Source organism: Pavona decussata, unplaced genomic scaffold (assembly GCF_977016875.1).
Source record: "Pavona decussata unplaced genomic scaffold, jaPavDecu1.1 SCAFFOLD_12, whole genome shotgun sequence".
In the NCBI taxonomy this organism is placed as follows: Eukaryota; Metazoa; Cnidaria; class Anthozoa; order Scleractinia; family Agariciidae; genus Pavona; species Pavona decussata.
Genome location: NW_028145435.1, coordinates 1847814 through 1867944, shown reverse-complemented (window position 1 = coordinate 1867944; position 20131 = coordinate 1847814). Strand labels below are relative to the sequence as shown.

The following is a 20131-nucleotide window of genomic DNA, read 5'->3' as shown; positions in this document are numbered from 1 at the left end:
TGGCAGAACTAACAGATTTATGCTCAAGAAATTCCCTCTAAAGTCCTCTAAATGAAGCACAAAACCTAACTAGTTGGAAGCCAAAGAACAGAAAGACGACATAAAAAGCGACAATCACGCTTGACCTTGCTTCATGTGTGACTTCTTATTATATTTATGAGGCTTTAAGTCCATTACAATCCGGGGCAGATGGCCTTCCATCTGTCCCATCATTGGTGAGCGCTTGATTGGCGCCGCCAATTTTTGGTGAGCGCGTCACTGAAGCGTACATTTACATAATTATAGTGCAACCTTCCCGCCAGGATCGGGCTGCACGGGTATAGAGATACTAAGTACGTACTTACGTTTGCTAAAGAAATGGAGACGTGTTTTTCTGAAGCATTATTCTGGATTGTAGTTTTCGGTATCATCGGTTGGATGCTTAAATTACTGAAGTTACGAGCTGTTGTGAGGGGACAGATCATCGGGGACCGTTCCTTTCCCACATCTTCGAACCAGCCTCAAGAAAACGATGAGCAAAATTTACGAAAGGAACCTGAAGAAAATGATGAACGAGAATCTTGGAAGGAGCCTCAAGAAAACGATGAAAGGTTTTGATAAGCAAGTAAGTTAGTTTTTCTCTTAGTAAGGAAATAACTTATTTAGCATTTGTGACTTTCTTTGACTTCAGTTACTTGCCTTATTAGAAAACAAATATGCGTGTGTTGAGAGGGTGCGTATACAGCCGCACAGGCAGCTTTTCTGATTTTACTTATTTTTATATTTTTGTGTGATAGTAGTATGGGTCGAATGGATAGATCAATTTTATTCATGTATTCAAATAGATTCAGGGGTGACTTAAACCGGTTATAAGCGTTGAATGAGTTGACATGACATGTGGTAGATATAGGGGAAGGGTTTAATGAGATGCAAGCCATCCAGGTGGAAGAGGGGTTTAATGAGATGCAAGTGTGGATAGAAAATGGAGATTGTTGTTTATTAGTCAAGTGTACTGTGTTCTGGTAGTACGTTTCCGCCCAACCAGCCGGGTGGTATCGCAAATATATACGGAAAGAACAATGGATAAGTTGAGAACCAATGAGAAGCCACTGACGTCATGTTCAAACAAGTTCAACCTAGAAAAACCGGACTAAACCAGTTTTGAACACAATTCAATATTCAAAATGATCTCCTTAATATCTCAGACTAGGCAAACCTGTCAAACCGGTCCTCAAGTCGACTTAACTTGACTTTACTGGTTTAAAATTTTCCTATAAAAGCGAACCCTTTACTTGAAATCTAAAACGATGGAAAACTTTATGAAACAACAGCTGTTTGCATTGGATATGGAAGCGCTCACTTCACAAATGAGACGTTTACAGTTACAAGACAGAGTTGTGACTTTATTGAATGAACTGTGGGACAATGTTTGTCATGAAAACATCCCTCGGAAAACAATTGAATCAACATGGGAGGAAAATGGAATGGAATTTGCCATTGGAGAACTGAAAGTGCCTTCATTTTACTTTCTCGACGAAAAGAAATTTAGACGTCAACTTAACAAGATTCTGAAATTGAGGATACGCAATCACTTTTGGATCAAGGCTGTTATTCAACAAACATTTTTACATGACTGGTGTATGGAACCATTTACCCCGTGGTGTATCAAGAAACTTTGTTAAGCCTTAGCACACACAATGAAAGAGACAACTGTTTATGAAGAAGAAAAACTTTAATACAGAGGAGGAATATTCATACAGAAAACTTTGAAAACTATTTACAAGAAATAAAAACTTTGCAAAACCTTGACAACGTTTTCCGTTTTTGTACACTAGCAGAAAATACAAAATGAAGGCTTTGCAAGATATGAGTAGAAATAGGATATGGAAAATGGAATTAAAAAGGCTTTAAAGAAAAATAATAATTGAGTTGTGGTTGCCTAATCAGAGCAAACATAAATCAATTACCTCCGATTACACTCATGTTAATTCATTTATTAGACAAAAATATATAAACGCATTTTCGCATTTGCGATGTTTTCGGTGAAATGATTTCGTTACCGCGTTACCCTCATTTCTCTGAACTAATTGTTGACAACAGAAAGACAGCGAAAACAAATTCTTGCGTTTACAAAATTATTCGCGCATTACAGCGCGCTATTGAGTTTCACATAAAAGTCATGTTGTTCCCTTTGCAACAATAGGCGAATCCTAAACAATTCTAAAGAACTTCTGGCGATTCTTTAAGTAATTACTGTCGTTACCCTGAACTTATTTTCCGGAAAAGAAAATGTTGACAGCACTGAAGGCGAAAACATATCAGTGCGTTTACTATACATGATTCACTTTACTAATTATTCGCACTTTACAACGGACTTCTTATATTCAAATAAGAGTCATGTTCGGGCTTTGCAACAATAGGCGACTCCCAAACAATTGTAAAGAAAACAAAAAGACGTAATTAGTTTTTGTTAACTCCGCTTTAAGCATGAAGTTAACATTATGTTAGAGAAATTGACTTCATCACTAAACGCTAAGAAACACTCTAAAATGTCGTCCACAGAGGAACGCTTCAAAAGACAAATATAACGCCAATAGGACCGTATTTATATTTAGAGAAAGTAACATTCAATTCACCTTGAAGCTATAAATGTATAGGCGAACTCCTTCAGAATGAATGGTTGACATATTCAAATCAAAATGATGCGCTCTGGATAATTTTGCCTTTTGACAATATTCACAAACACCCAAACAAATTCACAAACAAACCAAATGCGACTAGTCGAAATGTTTGAGAAACAAGTAGAAGAAGAGAGAGAGAAGTATGCCGTATCTTTGAGAAATGAACAGCGTCGTATGCACACAAACTTTGAGAAACGAACAAGTTTAGTTTTGTTTGGTTCGTAAAACCTAAAGTAAAACGATGCAATTGAAAGCGCGAATTTCTTTGAGCAATAAGAAGAAACTATTTCTCTTCGTTCGAATAACGAACTCCCACGCGCAGAACTAGTAAACTACCGTGTCAACTTAAAACAGCGTCGTCCTCGCAAACATCATTGAGAACACAACAATAAACAAAACCGTTTCAGTACGCATAAAGTTTTCGAGCATATTTACGCGCGCTCTGTTCTTCCTTTGAGAAATGAACAGCGTCGTATGCACACAAAACTTTGAGAAACGAACAAGTTTAGTGCTGTTTGTTCGTAAAACCCTAAGTAAAATTGAAATAAACAAGAAGTTTAGCTTTGTTTGGCTCGCAAAACCTAAAGTAAAACGATGCAATTGAAAGCGCGAATTTCTTCGAGCAGTAAGGAGAAGCGATTTCACTTCGTTCGAATAACGAACTCCCACGCGCAGAACTAGTAAACTATCGTGTCAACTTAAAACAGCGTCGTCCTCGCAAACATCATTGAAAACATAACAATTAAAACAAAACTGCTTCAGTACGCATAAAGTTTTCGAACATATTACAAACGATTCCACGCATTCGCGTCTTCTACAGAACATTTTACACGTAAAGAATCTACAAGTAACGGCATTCAATACTGTCTTTGAAAATGTAGAAACTACTGCAAACCGAGAAGGTGGCTAACATTCATCAAGACGTTTACAAATCTTACAGTAATCTTTGTTACATCAGCTTCTGATTTTCTTGAGGTTTTTCTCTCTTACTTTAACTTCGTCTCATCAATGTCTTTCGCTTCGTGCACAGTGCAAATTCAATTTTGCTGAGTGCGATTTTAGTTCCGATTTAACTCCTGATAGGTTATTTTATTCCGGTTCGCATTGGTTGGAGGAGCAAAAAAAAAAAAACGGTTAACCGTAAACGCAAATCAGAAGCGAGTATCTGTTTCTGCATACAAATGTGATTCTAACAATGGTCATTTTGCTGACGCTGAACAGGCAATTAAAAAACAAGTTTGTCAAGTTAAACAAGTTAAAGAAGAATAAAGCAGCTGATAGTGCAAAATATGATTGGTGGATTTCGATCCTACTTTTCTCTGGGACGTCCGCAACCTGTTAATAAAAGGAGGGACTCATGCAGTGTGTGTTACAGTGAAACCTGAGAGCCGAGACAAGATGTCAAAGCAAGTACGATTCAAGGATAATGTTTCTCAAGCCGTGTTTAACCCGACGAAAGGGACTAAGCGCTGTATTGAAGAGGTGGAACCATGTCCGTTAACTGAAGAGAGCGAGGTCGCCGGACGCGCTTCGGAATTTCAAATAATCCAACGACAACAAAAGCAAGCCTTGCATGAATATCACATGAATAAAAGAAAGAGAAGTAAGCTTTTCATGCGTGATGACATTCTCGAAGTCTTCTGGGCTACGTACGAAGACGAAGCGTGGACGAGACTGATTGACATCGCTGACAATCCTGTTACCACTGAAGATGTTGATACTTTTGCAGTACAAGCCATCACTTCCGTGAACAAGAATGAAATAACTAAAAGATGGCGTGAACAATTGATGACTTTATTCCCCATTGTGGAACAGCATCACATGGTGCCATTTCACGACCGATTTTTAAACTCGCTGTTTAAAGAGGAAGAAAATATTCACAAAATGAAAGAACGATTGATTGCACGAGCTGACCGGTCCAATCATTGGTTCAACGAGCTTGTACAGGAATTAACAAGCCCTTCTGATACTGAACTCTTGGACGATTTACAACTATCCCCTGATGATACTATGACACCGCAACTTCAGTTTGACGTGGTTTCAGAGGCCTTTGCAGAACTGGAATCCTCGCATCCCGAACTTTTTGAAAATTTGCCATTACCTGAAGATCAAACGCAAGATGACATCTCAACCCTGAACAATGAATTGACGGATGACGAAATGGTAGAGTCTATGGAACAGTGGGAAAAAGAAATGAATGACGCTTTCGATTCCTACGGTTATTTGCTGGAAAATGAAGTAAGGACATTTCTTTAACGTTAATTCAGGTACTTGCTGTTCTATTTTTACGCAAGTAACACTGCTGATTATTATACCATAACGTTACTGTTCCATGTTCCTGCAAGAACAACTACTGATTATTATCCCATAACGTTACTGCATTTCTTTTCTGCAAGTAACAGTTCTGATAATTATGCCATAACGTTACTGTTCCATGTTCCTGCAAGTACAACTACTGGTTATTATCCCATAACGTTACTGCACTACTTTTCTGCAAGTAACACTTCTGATAATTATGCGATAACGTTACTGTCCCATGTTTGTGCAAGTAACACTTCTGATTATTATGCAATATCGTTACTGCTCTATTTTTCTGCAAGTAACACTTTTGATTAGTATGCAATTTGAGTTCTCTGATATAACTTACGGTTAAATTTCTTTTGTTCACAGTTGGAAGATGCAGAATGTTTGTTGGCTGAGGAGCAGATCGGGGCTGGAAACAATCTGTGGACCTCTGAACAGTACTATACCCTGCGTGAAGTCGCCTCCCGAAACGTACGGAAATTTAATACCACTGCTACTGACTTTCTCCTTACCTTGAATCCGCAATCTGAGGAACTCCCGTTACTTGATCAACTTGGCAACATTTTTGATTCCCTTGTAGACGAGATGACGTCAGGTATGGCCGACATTGATCTTGTACGTTTTGTACTCCAAAGTCGTTCTCTGCAATACCCCATTTCATTACCCTTTATGCCACGCCATGAATTGAATGCAGAAAGGATTTTGGGCGAAGTACAGCGCGTCTTACAATCCAACGAACAGGTCAACCTTCAAGATGGCATGCAAGTACATGTGGTTCATGTGGGTATGCCACAAGGCGGAGTGGCCTCGCGCAAGAGAAAACACTATGGATTCAAATTGTCCAAGTTCCTAGACAGCAAACATTCTGTCCTTCGCATCAAAAACAAAGATTTTCTGTGCCTCGCCCGTGCTATAGTGACTGATATCGCTCGACAAGAGAAACATCCCGAATGGAATTCAATTCGTCTAGGACGTAAACGGCAACTGCTCCTCGCTCAACGATTGCATCAAAAGGCTGGTGTCCCAGAGGGTCTCTGTGGGTTAACAGAAGTGGCCAAATTCCAAGCAGTGGTTGACGACTACCAAATCATCGTTCTGTCTGCCATACATTTCAACGCCATTGTCTACGAAGGACCACGCCGAGAAAAACAAATTTACCTATATCACCACGAAAACCACTTTGATGTCATCACCTCTGTCTCTAGCTTTCTCGGAAGGGGCTTTTGGTGTTTGGAATGCAAGAAAGGTTACGATACAAAAACGAAACACCGTTGCAACAAAGTATGTAAATGTTGCTTCACAGATGGTTGTCAAGGGATTACCCAGAAAGCACCTTGGCGAGAGTGTGGAACCTGTCACAGAATGTTCGCTGGAGATGAATGTTATACCAACCACTGCCGACCCAACAAAGAGGGCCAATCTGTCTGTCAAAAATTCTACAAATGTAAAAAATGTAACAAAGTCTTGTCGCATCAAAAAAGGAAGCCGGAAGATCACATGTGTGGAGAAAAGATGTGCTGGAATTGTGAAGAGTTTGTAGACCCAAATACACACCGATGCTATATGAAACCGATTGCCAATCAAGAAGAAGAAGAAGATTCAGGTGAAGGAAATGAAGCACAGCCAAAGCGGAAGAAAAAGAACAAAGGGCAAACAAAGAGAAGACGGATTTCTGAAGAGATGATAAGCGATGAAGTTGAAGACGAAGACAGAGAAGAAGAGGAAGAGCAGGAATATTTATTCTTTGACATAGAATCACGCCAAGACGAGGGGAGACATATTGCCAATCTGCTCATCGTGCAAGATGAAACAGGGTTTGAGATGGTCTTTAAAGGGGATGATTGCGTTGACCAATTCGGCACGTGGTTGTTGGATGGAACCCACCAAGGTGCTATCGTCATTGCACATAATCTAAGGGGGTACGATGGATATCTATTGTGTGAATATTTCTACGAACAATGCCTGCTTCCAAGTCTGATCCTGAATGGTGCAAAAATCATGTCTATGGAACTAACAGAAGCTGAAATCAAGTTCCGGGACTCTCTCAATTTCCTCCCCATGCCACTTAAAGCGTTACCAAAAACCTTTGGCCTAACAGAGCTTAAGAAAGGCTACTTTCCTCACTTTTTTAATCGCAAAGAAAATCAGCAGTATGTTGGTCCTCTTCCGCCTATTGAAAACTACGACCCAGATGGCATGAGTACGAAAGAGCGTCAAGAATTCCTGAGGTGGTATGAAGAACGGAGAAACACAGAATATGTGTTTGATTTTGAAAAAGAAATCGAGGAATATTGTCGTAGTGATGTGGACATTCTGAGACGGTGTTGTTTACAGTTTAAACAGTTAATGGAGGAAGCGTGCAACCTCGATCCATTCAAGTACTGTGTTACAATTGCAAGTGCCTGTAACCGTGTGTTCAGGCAAGAGTTTCTAGAAAAAGAGACCATTGGTCTCATTCCTGCACAGGGCTACCAACCCGCCCGAAAATATTCTGTCATGGCCCTCCAGTGGTTGGCATGGATCCACCATCAGTCAGGTGACCGAATTCTGCATGCTCTGAACGGTGGTGAACAACGGATCGATAACAGCTATGTTGACGGTTATGATCCCACCAAGAAGATCATTTATGAATTCATGGGGTGCCTGTGGCATGGTTGTCGTAAGTGTTACCTACCCGACACAGTGAACCCAGTGAACGACACAAGTATGGAAGATCTCCTGGAAGGTACCATTCGAAAAGTTGAGCGTTTCAAGAAGCTTGGATTCCGAGTAGAAGTAAAATGGGAATGTGAATTCAAGCAAGAACTAGCCAACAACCTAGAGATGAAATCATTTGTTGAAAGTCTCAAGTTTGACACGCCCTTAGAGCCCCGGCATGCGTTTTTCGGTGGACGGACAAATGCTATCTGTCTCCACAAGGAAGTAAATGAGAACGAGAAGATTCATTACGTGGACTTTACATCATTGTACCCCTGGACAAGTAAGTATTGCGAAATTCCGATCCAGCATCCTGAAATTTTAACAAGTGAAGCCTTAATGAACCGTTCACCCCATGAGTTCTTTGGGCTGATCAAGTGTGACATCCTTCCACCCACCTTTCTGTTCCACCCTGTGTTGCCCTACCGTGCCAATGGAAAACTGATGTTCCCTCTCTGCAGAACATGTGCTGAGAGCCTACAACAGACTGCCTGCGAACATGCAGTTGAAGAACGTATGTTGTCTGGAACCTGGTGTTCCATTGAGATCGATAAAGCGTTGGAGCTGGGATACCGAGTGGTTAGAATGATAGAGGTGTGGCATTTCCCTCAGAAATCGTCCGAGCTTTTTACAGGATACATCGATACCTTCCTTAAAATCAAGCAAGAGGCGAGTGGGTGGCCTTCTTGGTGTGAAACAGAAGCTCAAAAACAACAGTACATCGAAGACTATGAAGGGAAAGAAGGCATCAAGTTGGACTATGGAAAGGTTAAGAAGAACCCTGGATTACGTTCATTGGCCAAGCTGATGTTGAATTCGTTTTGTAAGTATCATCTCTTACAGTTCCAAAATGATAATGTTGATTACTTTTCTTTGCTTCAATAAACTAATTATGGTTGTTATTCTTCTTTCAAGGGGGGAAATTTGGTGAACGTGACAACATGCCTCAAGTGGAGCTCGTCAAGGATCCAGAACGCTACTTTCGACTCCTCACATGCCAGTCAACTCAAGTGAAAAACATTCAGTTTGTGAATGATGAGTGCGTAGAAGTCTACTACACGCATGGGGAAGGGTTCGTATCAGGATCACACAAGACGAATGTTGTCATTGCTGCTTTCACGACAGCCCATGCAAGACTCAAACTCTATTCTGTCCTTGAACGTCTACAAACAAGGGTCCTTTACTTTGACACAGATTCTGTCATCTTCACTAGCCAACCAGATGATTGGATGCCAGCCCTTGGGGATTATCTTGGAGAGCTAACGAATGAACTGGACGATGATGACTACATCACAACCTTTGTGTCCGGTGGTCCAAAGAATTATGCCTACCAAACCAAGAATGGTAAAACTACATGCAAAGTGAGAGGATTCACGCTAAACTTCAGAGGATCACAGAAATTGAATTTTTTAACCATGTGTGCACATGTCTGCAACCCTAATGAACAGCCCACCTTCCTGGAGAATCCACACTTCATCAAACGAGATGCAAAAACGAAAACAATACATACAGTTAACTTAAAGAAGAGGTACAAACTGGTGTATGACAAACGAGTTATTCACGGTTTCACAACATTGCCATATGGTTACCGCTGACTTTACCGTTCCATACTGGAGCCTGCAATCTGAAATGGTGACGCTGTGGAGGATAGGGATGGCTATAAGGGGAGGTTTGGAGGCCATCTACAACTCATTACACATTGAACAGTGAACATGAACAGACTGTATTTTTTCCTGGTGCGTGGCTGCGCTCAAACACTTGTACATCGTACCTCTTTGCCAATCGTTTCCTCTCACCATTGGTTGGATGTTTTGAAAGAAATAGGAGCCATGCACTGGGGTAGGCTGCTGGGCTTTTATGCTTATATGGCTCGAAGCAACGCACCTCTGAGAGAACAATATGCATTTCATCTAATGTTATGTGACACATATTCATCGCATTATCCTACTCCCTGGTGGATGATTCGACAAATAATAAAGGCTCCTTGGCTAATGTTATGGAAAAGGATAAAAGGCGTACTTAACAAGTTACATTGGTCATTCGTAAGACAACCATGGGCAGTGCTACAAGTCGTCTTTGTGCAAGTTCAACTCCTACCCTGGCTTTAAATGATATATGTCAGAGGATGCGCTGTTTAGTTGCATGTTGCGGTGGTCAAGTACACATCGATTTAAGAGATGCGACAGAAGAACACGAAGAGGGGAACGAAGAAGAAGAATACCACCATTCACACGAATCGTTTACTAGAGAAACTGTATTATGAATTTGATCGCTCATCCGCATTAGGTGGTGTACAAAAGTTGTATCGAGCCGCACGTCAGTATGGACTAACCCGCTTGCAAGTTGTTCAGTGGTTACAGCAACAACCTGGCTACACTCTCCACAAACCAGCAAGAAAACGCTTTCGTCGCAATAGAGTATTTGTCAACGGTTTGGATGAACAGTGGCAAGCGGATCTGGCAGATCTTCAGAATTTGAGTCGGTGGAATCGCGGTCACAAATACTTGTTAACTTGCATTGATGTCCTATCCAAGTATGCATGGGTGGTGCCATTGAAATCTAAGTCTGCTTCGGCTTTGGTAGCGGCCTTTACAAGCATATTTAAGAAAGGACGTAAACCGGAAAGGTTGCAGACAGATGCAGGGACGGAATTCATGAACCGTAGCTTTCAAACATTTCTCAAGAATCATGATGTTCGTCATTTTGTCACATACAACGAGACGAAGGCGCAAGTAGTTGAACGATTCAACAGGACCTTGAAACATCTTCTATGGCGGTTATTTACTATGAGCAGCTCATATCATTACCTGGACAAGTTAGACAATTTGGTGAATGAGAACTACAATCAGAGCATACATCGTAGTATAAAAATGAAACCTGCAGAAGTGACAGTTTTTAATGCTCAAGACGTATGGAGAACCTTGTATGGTAAACAGGCCTCGATCATAAAATATAAATTCAAGGTGGGAGACCAAGTCAAGATCGGTAAGTACAAACGTGTCTTTCAGAAAGGATATCTTCCTTCTTGGACAGAGGAATCATTTACGGTCGCCCAGAGACTGCCACGAAACCCACCCGTGTATCGTTTGAAGGAGGCAGACGGTGAGCTGATTAGAGGAACATTTTACGAGGCTGAGTTACAGAAAGTGACAGAAAGTTCAGATCATCTGTTTCGCATTGAGAAAATTTTAAAACGTCGAGGAAAAGGCGTCAACAAAGAAGTGTTGGTACATTGGAAAGGTTGGCCAGAGAAATACGACAGTTGGATTCCATATAAACAGTTGGTTTCTCTGCAGCAAAAATGATTCAAGATGATGATTTTTATGTGATGCTTCCTAGCAATGCCAATACGAATTTGTTCCCAACCAACTCAACGTCATACTATCGTGTAGCGTTACCTCGACAAATCCGGTTAAAAGATGAAGAGGATTGGGAAGTTGGACTTCATAATGTAATCTACCCATTCTCGTGGTTTGAAGTTCCCCATGAATGCAATCATCCACATTTCATGCTCCGACGATCTGGTGCCCAAGAAGTAAAGAGGATAACTCTACCTGTGGGAAGATATCGTTCAGCACTGGACGTGATAGAAGGCATACTGCAATGCGTGCAAAGACAAAGCCTTCACATTGCCGTTGATGATGAATGGAACATTACCTTTACAACTCAAGAGGAATGGATGTTCGTGGCCAAGCCTGTGGCTCAAGCTCTTGGTTGGATAACCCAAGAAAACAAAGTCCGAGAAAGCACCATGTTTGCATTGAAGATCTATTCTACCCTTGGACAGATTCCTACTTATGGTTATGAATGGTGCGCGTTACCGCTTCGTTACTCATTCACATTTCCCGGGACATTCTTAATACCATTCACCGTTTCTTTATGTCACTGCACACACAGAGTAGTGCAAGTGCAAACCAATCTCATAGAGCCACATCAAGTGGGTGAAAAACAGTTGCATTTGCTATATGAAATGGTACCACACGGTAGATTTCGCGACACGTTAATGGAAGAAGCGACGCACATCAGTTATTTTCCTTTACGAACCAAAACATTTCAGACCGTTGAAATCTACTTAACAAGTGGTTGTGGAAAGCTGCTTTCATTCCAAGGTGGTATCGTAAACGTGACACTTCACTTTAGACGGCGTACAAGATGAGTAACAGTTTTTACATCGTTGTAACCAGTGACGCAAGCACAGCTCAGTACCCTGAAAACAAACCTGCCAAGTTTAAGATGCAACTTCTAAATCAGCAGCACTTAAGTGAAGACTGGGAAGTGGCAATGACACACATCATTTACCCACATACTTGGAAAAATGTGCAAAGTCAGCAACTGTCTTACCAGTTAAGCTGTAACAGCGATTCACCATGGACCCTACCCATCTATCTACCAAGTGGCATTTATCGAACAGTTGATGACTTGGTCAAAGGTATGGTGACAGGACTCCAGAGTGCATTTCCAGATATTTATCTGAAAAGTGGAAAAAGGATCAAGCGCATCGGTGGAAGTGACTGCTTCTACATTTACTCCAAAGCTCAACATTACTACGAATTCAATTTACCTCCAACATTTCAAGTAACGTTGCCCAAGAATTTAGCTCGGGCATTAGGATACTTGAACCATCATGATCGGGTACCGGCTCTTTATCAGATCAGTCTTCCCACCGTTGTCCAACTGAATAAGAATCAGAGTGTGACACTTACCGCTACTACGACCACTGTGCGACGAGACGATGAATTGGTCTGGGGTATGTTAAGCAGACATTCATTTCAGACGATGTACATCTACTCTGACCTAATAGAGTCCCTTGTAGTGGGGGATGTACAAGCGAATATCCTTCGAACCATAGTACCTCGTGGTCAACCTGGGGAGATGGTGGCAGAGGAAATAAAGACTCCTACTTATTATCGACTCCGTACATCTGTATTTTCTTCCGTGGAGATCAATATAAGAAGTGACACTGGCCATCTGGTACCATTTGCGTTTGGCACTGTACGAGTAACACTTCATTTTCGGCGTCGTGCAATTCTCTAATATGTTTCTACCTATGAATCATCAATTTTACCCTTACCAACAACAAGTCATCCCCTTTTTCCAACGAGGGAAAGGAGACATAAGTGTCTTTGGAGGGACACGTCCTTATGGTCAAGGAGGTAATGGATTAGGAGGAATGTTTCGTTCCCTCTTCCGTACAGCCACACCCTTTCTCAAGACAGCTGCCAAGAAAGTAGGAAAACGTTTACTCAATACAGGAGTGGATACAGGAATGCAAATTGCAAAAGATGTCATCAATGGTCAGTCTTTAAAGAAAGCAGCGAAAGCGAGGGCAAAGACTGCCGGTAAACAGTTTCTGACGGGTGCTTTCCAGGACCTTACGCAACAAGGTCGTGGGGGGAGACTACTTAAGCGCAAACGAAAGGCGACTCCTGCCAGTTCAAGACAGACCAAGAAACGGAGAACATCACCTTCAAAGTTCAAGACCATTTTCGACTAAAGATGGCCTCAGCTCACCCTCTCTCTGCCCCCGGTGAAAATTCGAGCTTACAGTTATTTCAAGTACCGGTCACGGATGTCTCCATTCTCAAAAGTAAATGGGTGGATTATGAACCAGTTCAAAGTGGAACCAACCCTATCGAGTTTGTCATCAAGCCTCTATCTGATTACATTGACATCAACAAAACAGAACTGCGATTGGTGGTGAAGATTACCAAACGAAATGGCGGGGATACAGGAGGTGGAAAGAAATATACGTTGATCAACAACGCGCTTCATTCGCTCATCAAACAGTTTACCATCAAGTTGAACGAAACACTTGTCACAGAACAGTCTGACACGCAGGCGTACAATGCCTACATCAAGACCTTGCTTAATTTTACTGAACAGGCAAAGAAATCTTACCTAACCAAAGCATTGTACTACAAAGACACAGCAGGACATATGGATGTAGTAGATAACACTTCTGACAATAACTGGGGACTCAAGAAGAGGGGTGTATTTACCAATGCTGGTGCTGAGGTAGGATTGGTTGGAGTACCCCTGTGTGATCTGTTCAACACCAATAAGCTGCTGCTGGACAACATAGAAATCAAAATCAAGATTGATCTAAACAGCGATGAATTTGTTCTCATGAGTGGAGAAGAGGCCAATGATTGCAAGATAAGCATAATGTCAAGCACTCTCAGAGTCCGCACAGTACGCGTAGCTGACAGTACCAAACTAGAGCATGTTAGTATCATGCAAGGACGGTCAGGACAAAAAGCCCTACCTGCTATCTACACGCTGACAAGGACGCCAACACACGCGAGGATTATCCCCAGGGGTGTGCTGAATCATACCGAGACGGATCTTTTCAACGGACTTATTCCTCAATGCATCATATTTGGAATGGTACGAAATGATGCCTACAATGGTAGCTTGGCAAGAAATCCTTTCAATTTTCAGCTGTTTGACGTGAATGCAGTACGACTGACGGTCAATGGTGAAGAAATCCCTTATTCAGTGATAGATTTGACAGGTGGAAAGAGAATTGATGGGTACAATACACTCTTCTCAGGCAGTGGCGATATGAACTGTGGCCATGGTATTGATATTGACAGAGAGGATTGGGAAGGTGGATACGGCTTATTCCGCTTGGATACCACTCCTGCGGGTAGTGGCCACCCGGACCACCTGATTCCCCATCGCAGCGGTAACGTCAATTTGTATCTGAAATTTGGAGTGCCGACACCAGAGGTTTTAAATTTAATCGTATACGCAGAATTCCAAAATCATTTGGAGGTTGACCGCAATAGACGCGTGGTATACGATCTGTCTCAAGGTGCTTGAAGATGCATACAACTCAAGAATTATGGCAAGCCTCAATACACGATCCTGTCCTAGCACCTATCATGAAAGGAGTATTTCCAAGTGACAAGTTACCAATCGTCGAAACGTATCCTTCAGCAATGATTGCAAATACAGATCCTCATAATCAACCTGGAACGCATTGGATTGCGATGTACTTTGTATCGCCTCAAGAAAGCGAATTCTTTGACAGCTATGGATTTCCTCCTGAGAGCTATGGTATGGATGGATACGTACTGAGGGAAACAACATATTACAATGACAAACCGATGCAAGGCTTAACCTCAGATGTGTGTGGAGACTATTGCCTGTTTTACTTACTTCATCGTGCACGAAATGTGGATTTAAACACTATTCAAAATAAATTTCTGCGATATGATACACAATGGAACGATTCACAAGTAGCGCAATTTGTACACACCTACATTCAGTCGTTAACGAATGTTAGGAATGAAAATGTCTCACAATTTGAGGAGCAAGCTTGTAAATCTTTCAAATGTTGGTGTAATCAATAAATAAAGTTTTGTTGATGTTAAAATGAATGATGTGTCCGTGTCTTTGATATATCACTTTAAAAAGGAACATCGATCAACAAGTTATCATAACGTTGCTGCTTTTCATTGCGAGAAGATGTCCCAATTCAAATGTCCAAGCAGTATTATGATAGCAGGGCCAAGTCAGTGTGGAAAGACGACGTTTACAAAACAGTTACTTGAACAAGCGGATTCTTTATTTGAAAGGCCTATTCGTAAAATTGTGTATTGCTATGGACAATGGCAAGAATGTTTTAGGAACATGACAGCTCAAGTGACATTTGTTGAGGGTATTCCCGAAGATATTCCTAGTTTATTTCCAGCAAACTGCCGACCTGGAATACTCGTACTGGATGACTTAATGCGAAATTGCAGCGATGACGAACGTATTCTCGATCTGTTTACTAAGGTGTCTCATCACTGTGATGTAACCTGCATTTATTTGACCCAGAACCTTTTTCCACCTGGAAAGTTTTCGCGGAGTATCTCTCTGAATGCCCACTACATCATTGCTTTTAACAACCCTCGCGATACGCTGGGTTTTCGAACATTGGCTCAGCAGGCATTCGCAGGAAATGTACCTTACGTATGGGAGAGCTTCCAAGATGCGACGTCACACCCATTCGGTTATCTTGTCTTGGACTTACATCCTCGTACACAAAATATTCAACGGTTACGGACAAGGATATTGCCAACGTCACATTCTTATCCCGTGATTTACGTAGACAAGAAATGTCATAAAACAGAGGAACCACTACGGGTGGATTTCAGTTAACGTGATGACGTCCTGCAGGTCACGTCGCACAACAAAAGGGATAAGAAAAAATCAACGTGGTGGCAGTATGGCGTTACGCTCTGGTACCACCACCCGATCTAAAGGGGTTAATAGAAATCGCGTGAGAGTATCCAAACAGTCAAGAGTCCAACAACATTTACCCTTTCTTTGTACTTGTTTCAAGAGTAATGGAAAACAACGGAAAGACATGATAGCACATGCGAACAAAGGGCAAATGGAGGCCATTGGTGAAATTGCTCTAAATCTCCTTAAAGGCAACATGGTAATACCGAATTCATCATTTAAACGGTTGAAGCCACACAAGTCAAAGCTCCTCTTTTTGACTCGCAAGAAACCAAGTCTTAAGCGGAAAAAGGCAGTGTTGAATCAAAAGGGAGGATTCTTGTCTGCCCTTGCTAGTTTGATTGCTCCTCTTGCTACCGAGTTGTTAGGAAAAGTGTTCAAATGAAGCACGCGCAAAAGATGGTGATGGTACCTGAACATTTATTGCAAAGTATGGAAACAGAACACCGGTTGACTGCACCAGCTCAGCTTCCCACTTTGACACGTTTAGATCAAGACATGAAACAGATCATGGACTCGTCTTTACCTGAAGATCAAAAAGTGCTATTGTTGGATCAACTTTTGCAAAGGTATCAAGGGTTGACAAAACAGATGAAAACTGAAGCGACAGTGAAACCAACAGTGGTGATGCCAAAGTCAGAGCCATTACCTGCTAAGGAGTCTACCCCCAAACCAGAGACAAAATCTACCAAAGTCTCTAAACCATTGAGGGGTACTCCTCTCAGTACTAAAGGGTCAAAAATTCCCATCCGAACCGAAACACCGCCTTCCGTTTCAACTGAAGAATCAGCGCATGCACTCATGATGGATACACCACCACCTTCTAGGCGTAAAACAGGAAAACGTCGTTATAAGGCAAGAACACCCTTGGTCGCAAGATTACGAAGCAATGCACAATGGGAACCGTACTAAACTGGAAAAACCTGTTTACCTAAAGGGAAAGATATAAAACAGAAGGACATGCTTACTATGGTTATTGAGTCCAGATCATGGCACCAAACATCGTTGACAATAAAAGCAACTCTTGTGACGAGGAGAGAATAAAGGAAGCGTACTGGATCTGTTTTGCGTTCTTAGTGTATGAGGACATTTTTAAAAAGGAACCGCTTTCATTGCATGATCATCAAAACGTGACGTCATGTTTGAAGGAAGCAGCTTTGGATAAATATCGCAGCGATGTTTATTGGTTGTGGCACGATTTATTAGATGTGTTGGATGCAGTGGCGCCGTACGAACAAGACTGGATCGATAACACACAACGACATGAAGAGCGGAAACACATTGAGAAAGTGCTTCTGCAACGTGACCAGTTTTGCAAAACCTGTTGGTACTGGTTAGACTTGATCGTTAACGACATTGATGAGACTGACAGGTAGTAAACTGGTTTTGTGATATTTGAAAGAACCGGTTTTTAAAAACTGTATAAAGTGACCGTGACTTTGACCATCACACATCACTTTCAACTGACTGCTCCCAAGAAACACTTCCAAGATGAGTTACTCAAAATGTGGACTCTGCCTCCAAGACCTCGAAGTGATCAAACCCGCCTCTGGTATAGCCTACATTCGGTGTTCAAATTGGAAAGAGTGTCCGTTCTTCTGCCCTGAAGAGAGTATCCATGGCTATCAACAATGCGTGTGCGACCGTGTGATCCCTGAGTACAAAGTATGTGAAGGTGGTAAGCCGCTACTATGCAAGCACATGGACACGCCCACGTTAAGGGTGTCAAGATCAGCAAAGAATCCGTTCAGGCCTTACTTTACATGTAGAAGAAAGGAAATGTGTAGACACTTTCAATGGGGTGATGAAATGCTTGTGGACGCATATTCTCAAAGGGAGTCTCCGGTGTACAAACCAAGAGAAACTGAGGTGGACATGACGACAACATATGGGAAACAGCTGCAAAGACCCAAGTTTCAGAGACAATTTGCCAGAATCGATAAAGTAACTGATTTCATGTAAAATTCAGAACCATCATTCTCTTTGGAAAGTGTTTGTAATAATTGATCATGTTTATTCAATAAAATTAATGGTGTTCATACAAAATATTGTCTCGTGTCCGTTTTTGGGTGCTGCTACTTTGAACAGTGAAAAAAAAAACCGGTTTGACAGGTTTGTCTAGTCTGAGATATTAAGGAGGTCATTTGAATACTTAATTGTGTTCAAAACTGGTTTAGTCTGGTTTTTCTAGATTCAACTTGTTTGACCATGACGTGAGTGGTTTCTCATTGGTTCTCAACTTATCCATTGTTTCTTTCCCTATATATTTCCTATACCACCCGGCTGGTTGGGCGGAAACGTACTACCAGAACACAGTACACTTGACTAATAAACAACAATCTCCATTTTCTATCCACACTTGCATCTCATTAAACCCCTCTTCCACCTGGATGGCTTGCATCTCATTAAACCCTTCCCCTATATCTACCACATGTCATGTCAACTCATTCAACGCTTAAAACCGGTTTAGGTGACCCCTGAATCTATTTGAATACATGAATAAAATTGATCTATCCATTCGACCCATACTACTTGTGATAGTATTCTCAATACCGCCGTACTTAAGTACCGCTCTTGTATAGTTCTAGATCACGAGCAGTCCCTTCTTTTTTTTTTAGGGATAGTAAAGCGATTGAGCCAAGAGGCGACTCGGGGCCAACCTCGTTCCCAGGGACTTGGGAACGAGGTTGACTCGGGGCACAATTGTGGTTCCCTCGCTTGTAGTTCCGTGGAGTTCATTTCGGTGCGCCGTACGGCTCTACACTTCTTCCGATCACCAGCAAAATGTACAGAGAATTTAAGTTTTGGATCACTTTGTCTTCTTTTCTGTTTTGCAATACCACGATGCTTTAAAAGCCTGCTTCTTAAGATGGCTTCCTACAGTTTTAGTAACAATAAATTTCTTTTACGCGCGGTTGGTCACGTAAGGAATTCCGCGCGTGCCTTTATAACCACGACATCGTACTGTATACATGTGCTGTGAACCCGTAAGTCGCATTATTTCAAAGGCAGGAGAAAGATAAACCAAGTCTTGTTCTGTTGGTTTCAGGTGCAAGAAATGTGCAGCTCAAGCAAGAACGTAGGGCAGTTTGTTACTCAGCTGAGGATGTTTATGTCTTTATTTTTATCGGATGGTTTAGTTTGTAGTGCCCTGTGTTCGCTGGATTGAGACATTGTGTACACTGTTATCAGTAGCTTTGCAGGCTTTATATATATCTTCAGATAACAACGACCTCAAAACATGTAAAACTGACAAAAACCTTGTTATATCTATCACAACTGCTTTGACCGCCTGAACTCCAACACTGTTCAAAAACTAAGGCCTAGCTGTAGCTATATTATTCAGTATACAAAGCCGCTGGAAGTAATAGATTGTAGACTGCGACTGTGTGAAAAAAAAAAGCACTGCTTTAACTAAAGTGATAACTATTTTTGATAATTTTCGGAGGACAATGTCATTTAATGTCATGTCACAAATATTCAAATAGCTTTGCTTTAACAGTCGTGTAAATATAAGCTAATATATGTTATTAGACCGGTACAAATCCATCGCAAATAATGTATTATTAATTTTAATACACTTTGACTGTGATCAATAATTATTCTCCTTATGCGAGTGACTATACCCTTTATATAAGTATAATGAATGTAGATATTGAGCTAAGGACTGTGTAAGCTGCTAGCTTGGATTATTTTAATAATCCAAGCTTACATATTTAAAAATATGTATGTAAACGTGTAGCCATTGTAGTAAGTCTAAGCATATGTTGAGATCATATAGGTGGAACGTTTCATCAAGTATAATACAAGATAAGAGAGTAATTCAAAATATCGTGTTTACATCAACCGTGTTAATGGCAGTGATAGGTTTATTCTGGAAAGAAATATTTTTAACTAGAAGGAAAATGAAACGAGCAGGCGCACCGCGTTTTCGCGACACGGGTATGAGTTTTTAATTTTCAGTAAGGAAAACTTACTTTGGTAAAACAGCCAGAGCTGCGAACTCTTGCTGACGCGAGAGTTTGTTCCAATATGGTGTCAACTAATACAGAGCCACAAGAAAGAACCGGGCTGAACGTGAGTTTAGAAGTTGATACAATACCCCGACTTCCTCGCTGCCGTCTCGACTCAGCTCAAACTGTTTTTCAGTGAACTGACTCGCTCTCTAGACTTGGTAACTGAGTTTCAGCTTGTTTCCAGGTGAGGAAACAGCAGTTGTAAAGCGATCGCTTACC

General features: G+C 41.4%; 3 protein-coding genes and 1 long non-coding RNA gene across 4 annotated transcripts; all 4 read left to right on the top strand.

Moving 5' to 3' along the window:
- The first annotated feature begins 519 nt into the window (after positions 1-519).
- Positions 520-19194, top strand: LOC146488026 (uncharacterized). Its single transcript, XR_014867476.1, has 2 exons — positions 520-604; positions 18946-19194. It is a non-coding gene; the product is annotated as an uncharacterized LOC146488026 (long non-coding RNA).
- On the top strand, positions 4059-9256 carry LOC146488029 (uncharacterized). The gene is made up of 3 exons (XM_085124659.1): positions 4059-4898; positions 5331-8484; positions 8577-9256. Exons 1-3 carry the CDS (start codon positions 4059-4061, stop codon positions 9254-9256), a joined length of 4674 nt encoding a protein of 1557 aa, XP_084980785.1.
- Positions 11512-12705, top strand: LOC146488028 (uncharacterized). Its single transcript, XM_085125262.1, has one exon. It carries the CDS (start codon positions 11814-11816, stop codon positions 12693-12695), a length of 882 nt encoding a protein of 293 aa, XP_084981388.1. The 5' UTR covers positions 11512-11813; the 3' UTR covers positions 12696-12705.
- Positions 12713-14980, top strand: LOC146488027 (uncharacterized protein F54H12.2-like). Its single transcript, XM_085125250.1, has one exon. It carries the CDS (start codon positions 13158-13160, stop codon positions 14484-14486), a length of 1329 nt encoding a protein of 442 aa, XP_084981376.1. The 5' UTR covers positions 12713-13157; the 3' UTR covers positions 14487-14980.
- Positions 19195-20131: the final 937 nt, after the last annotated feature.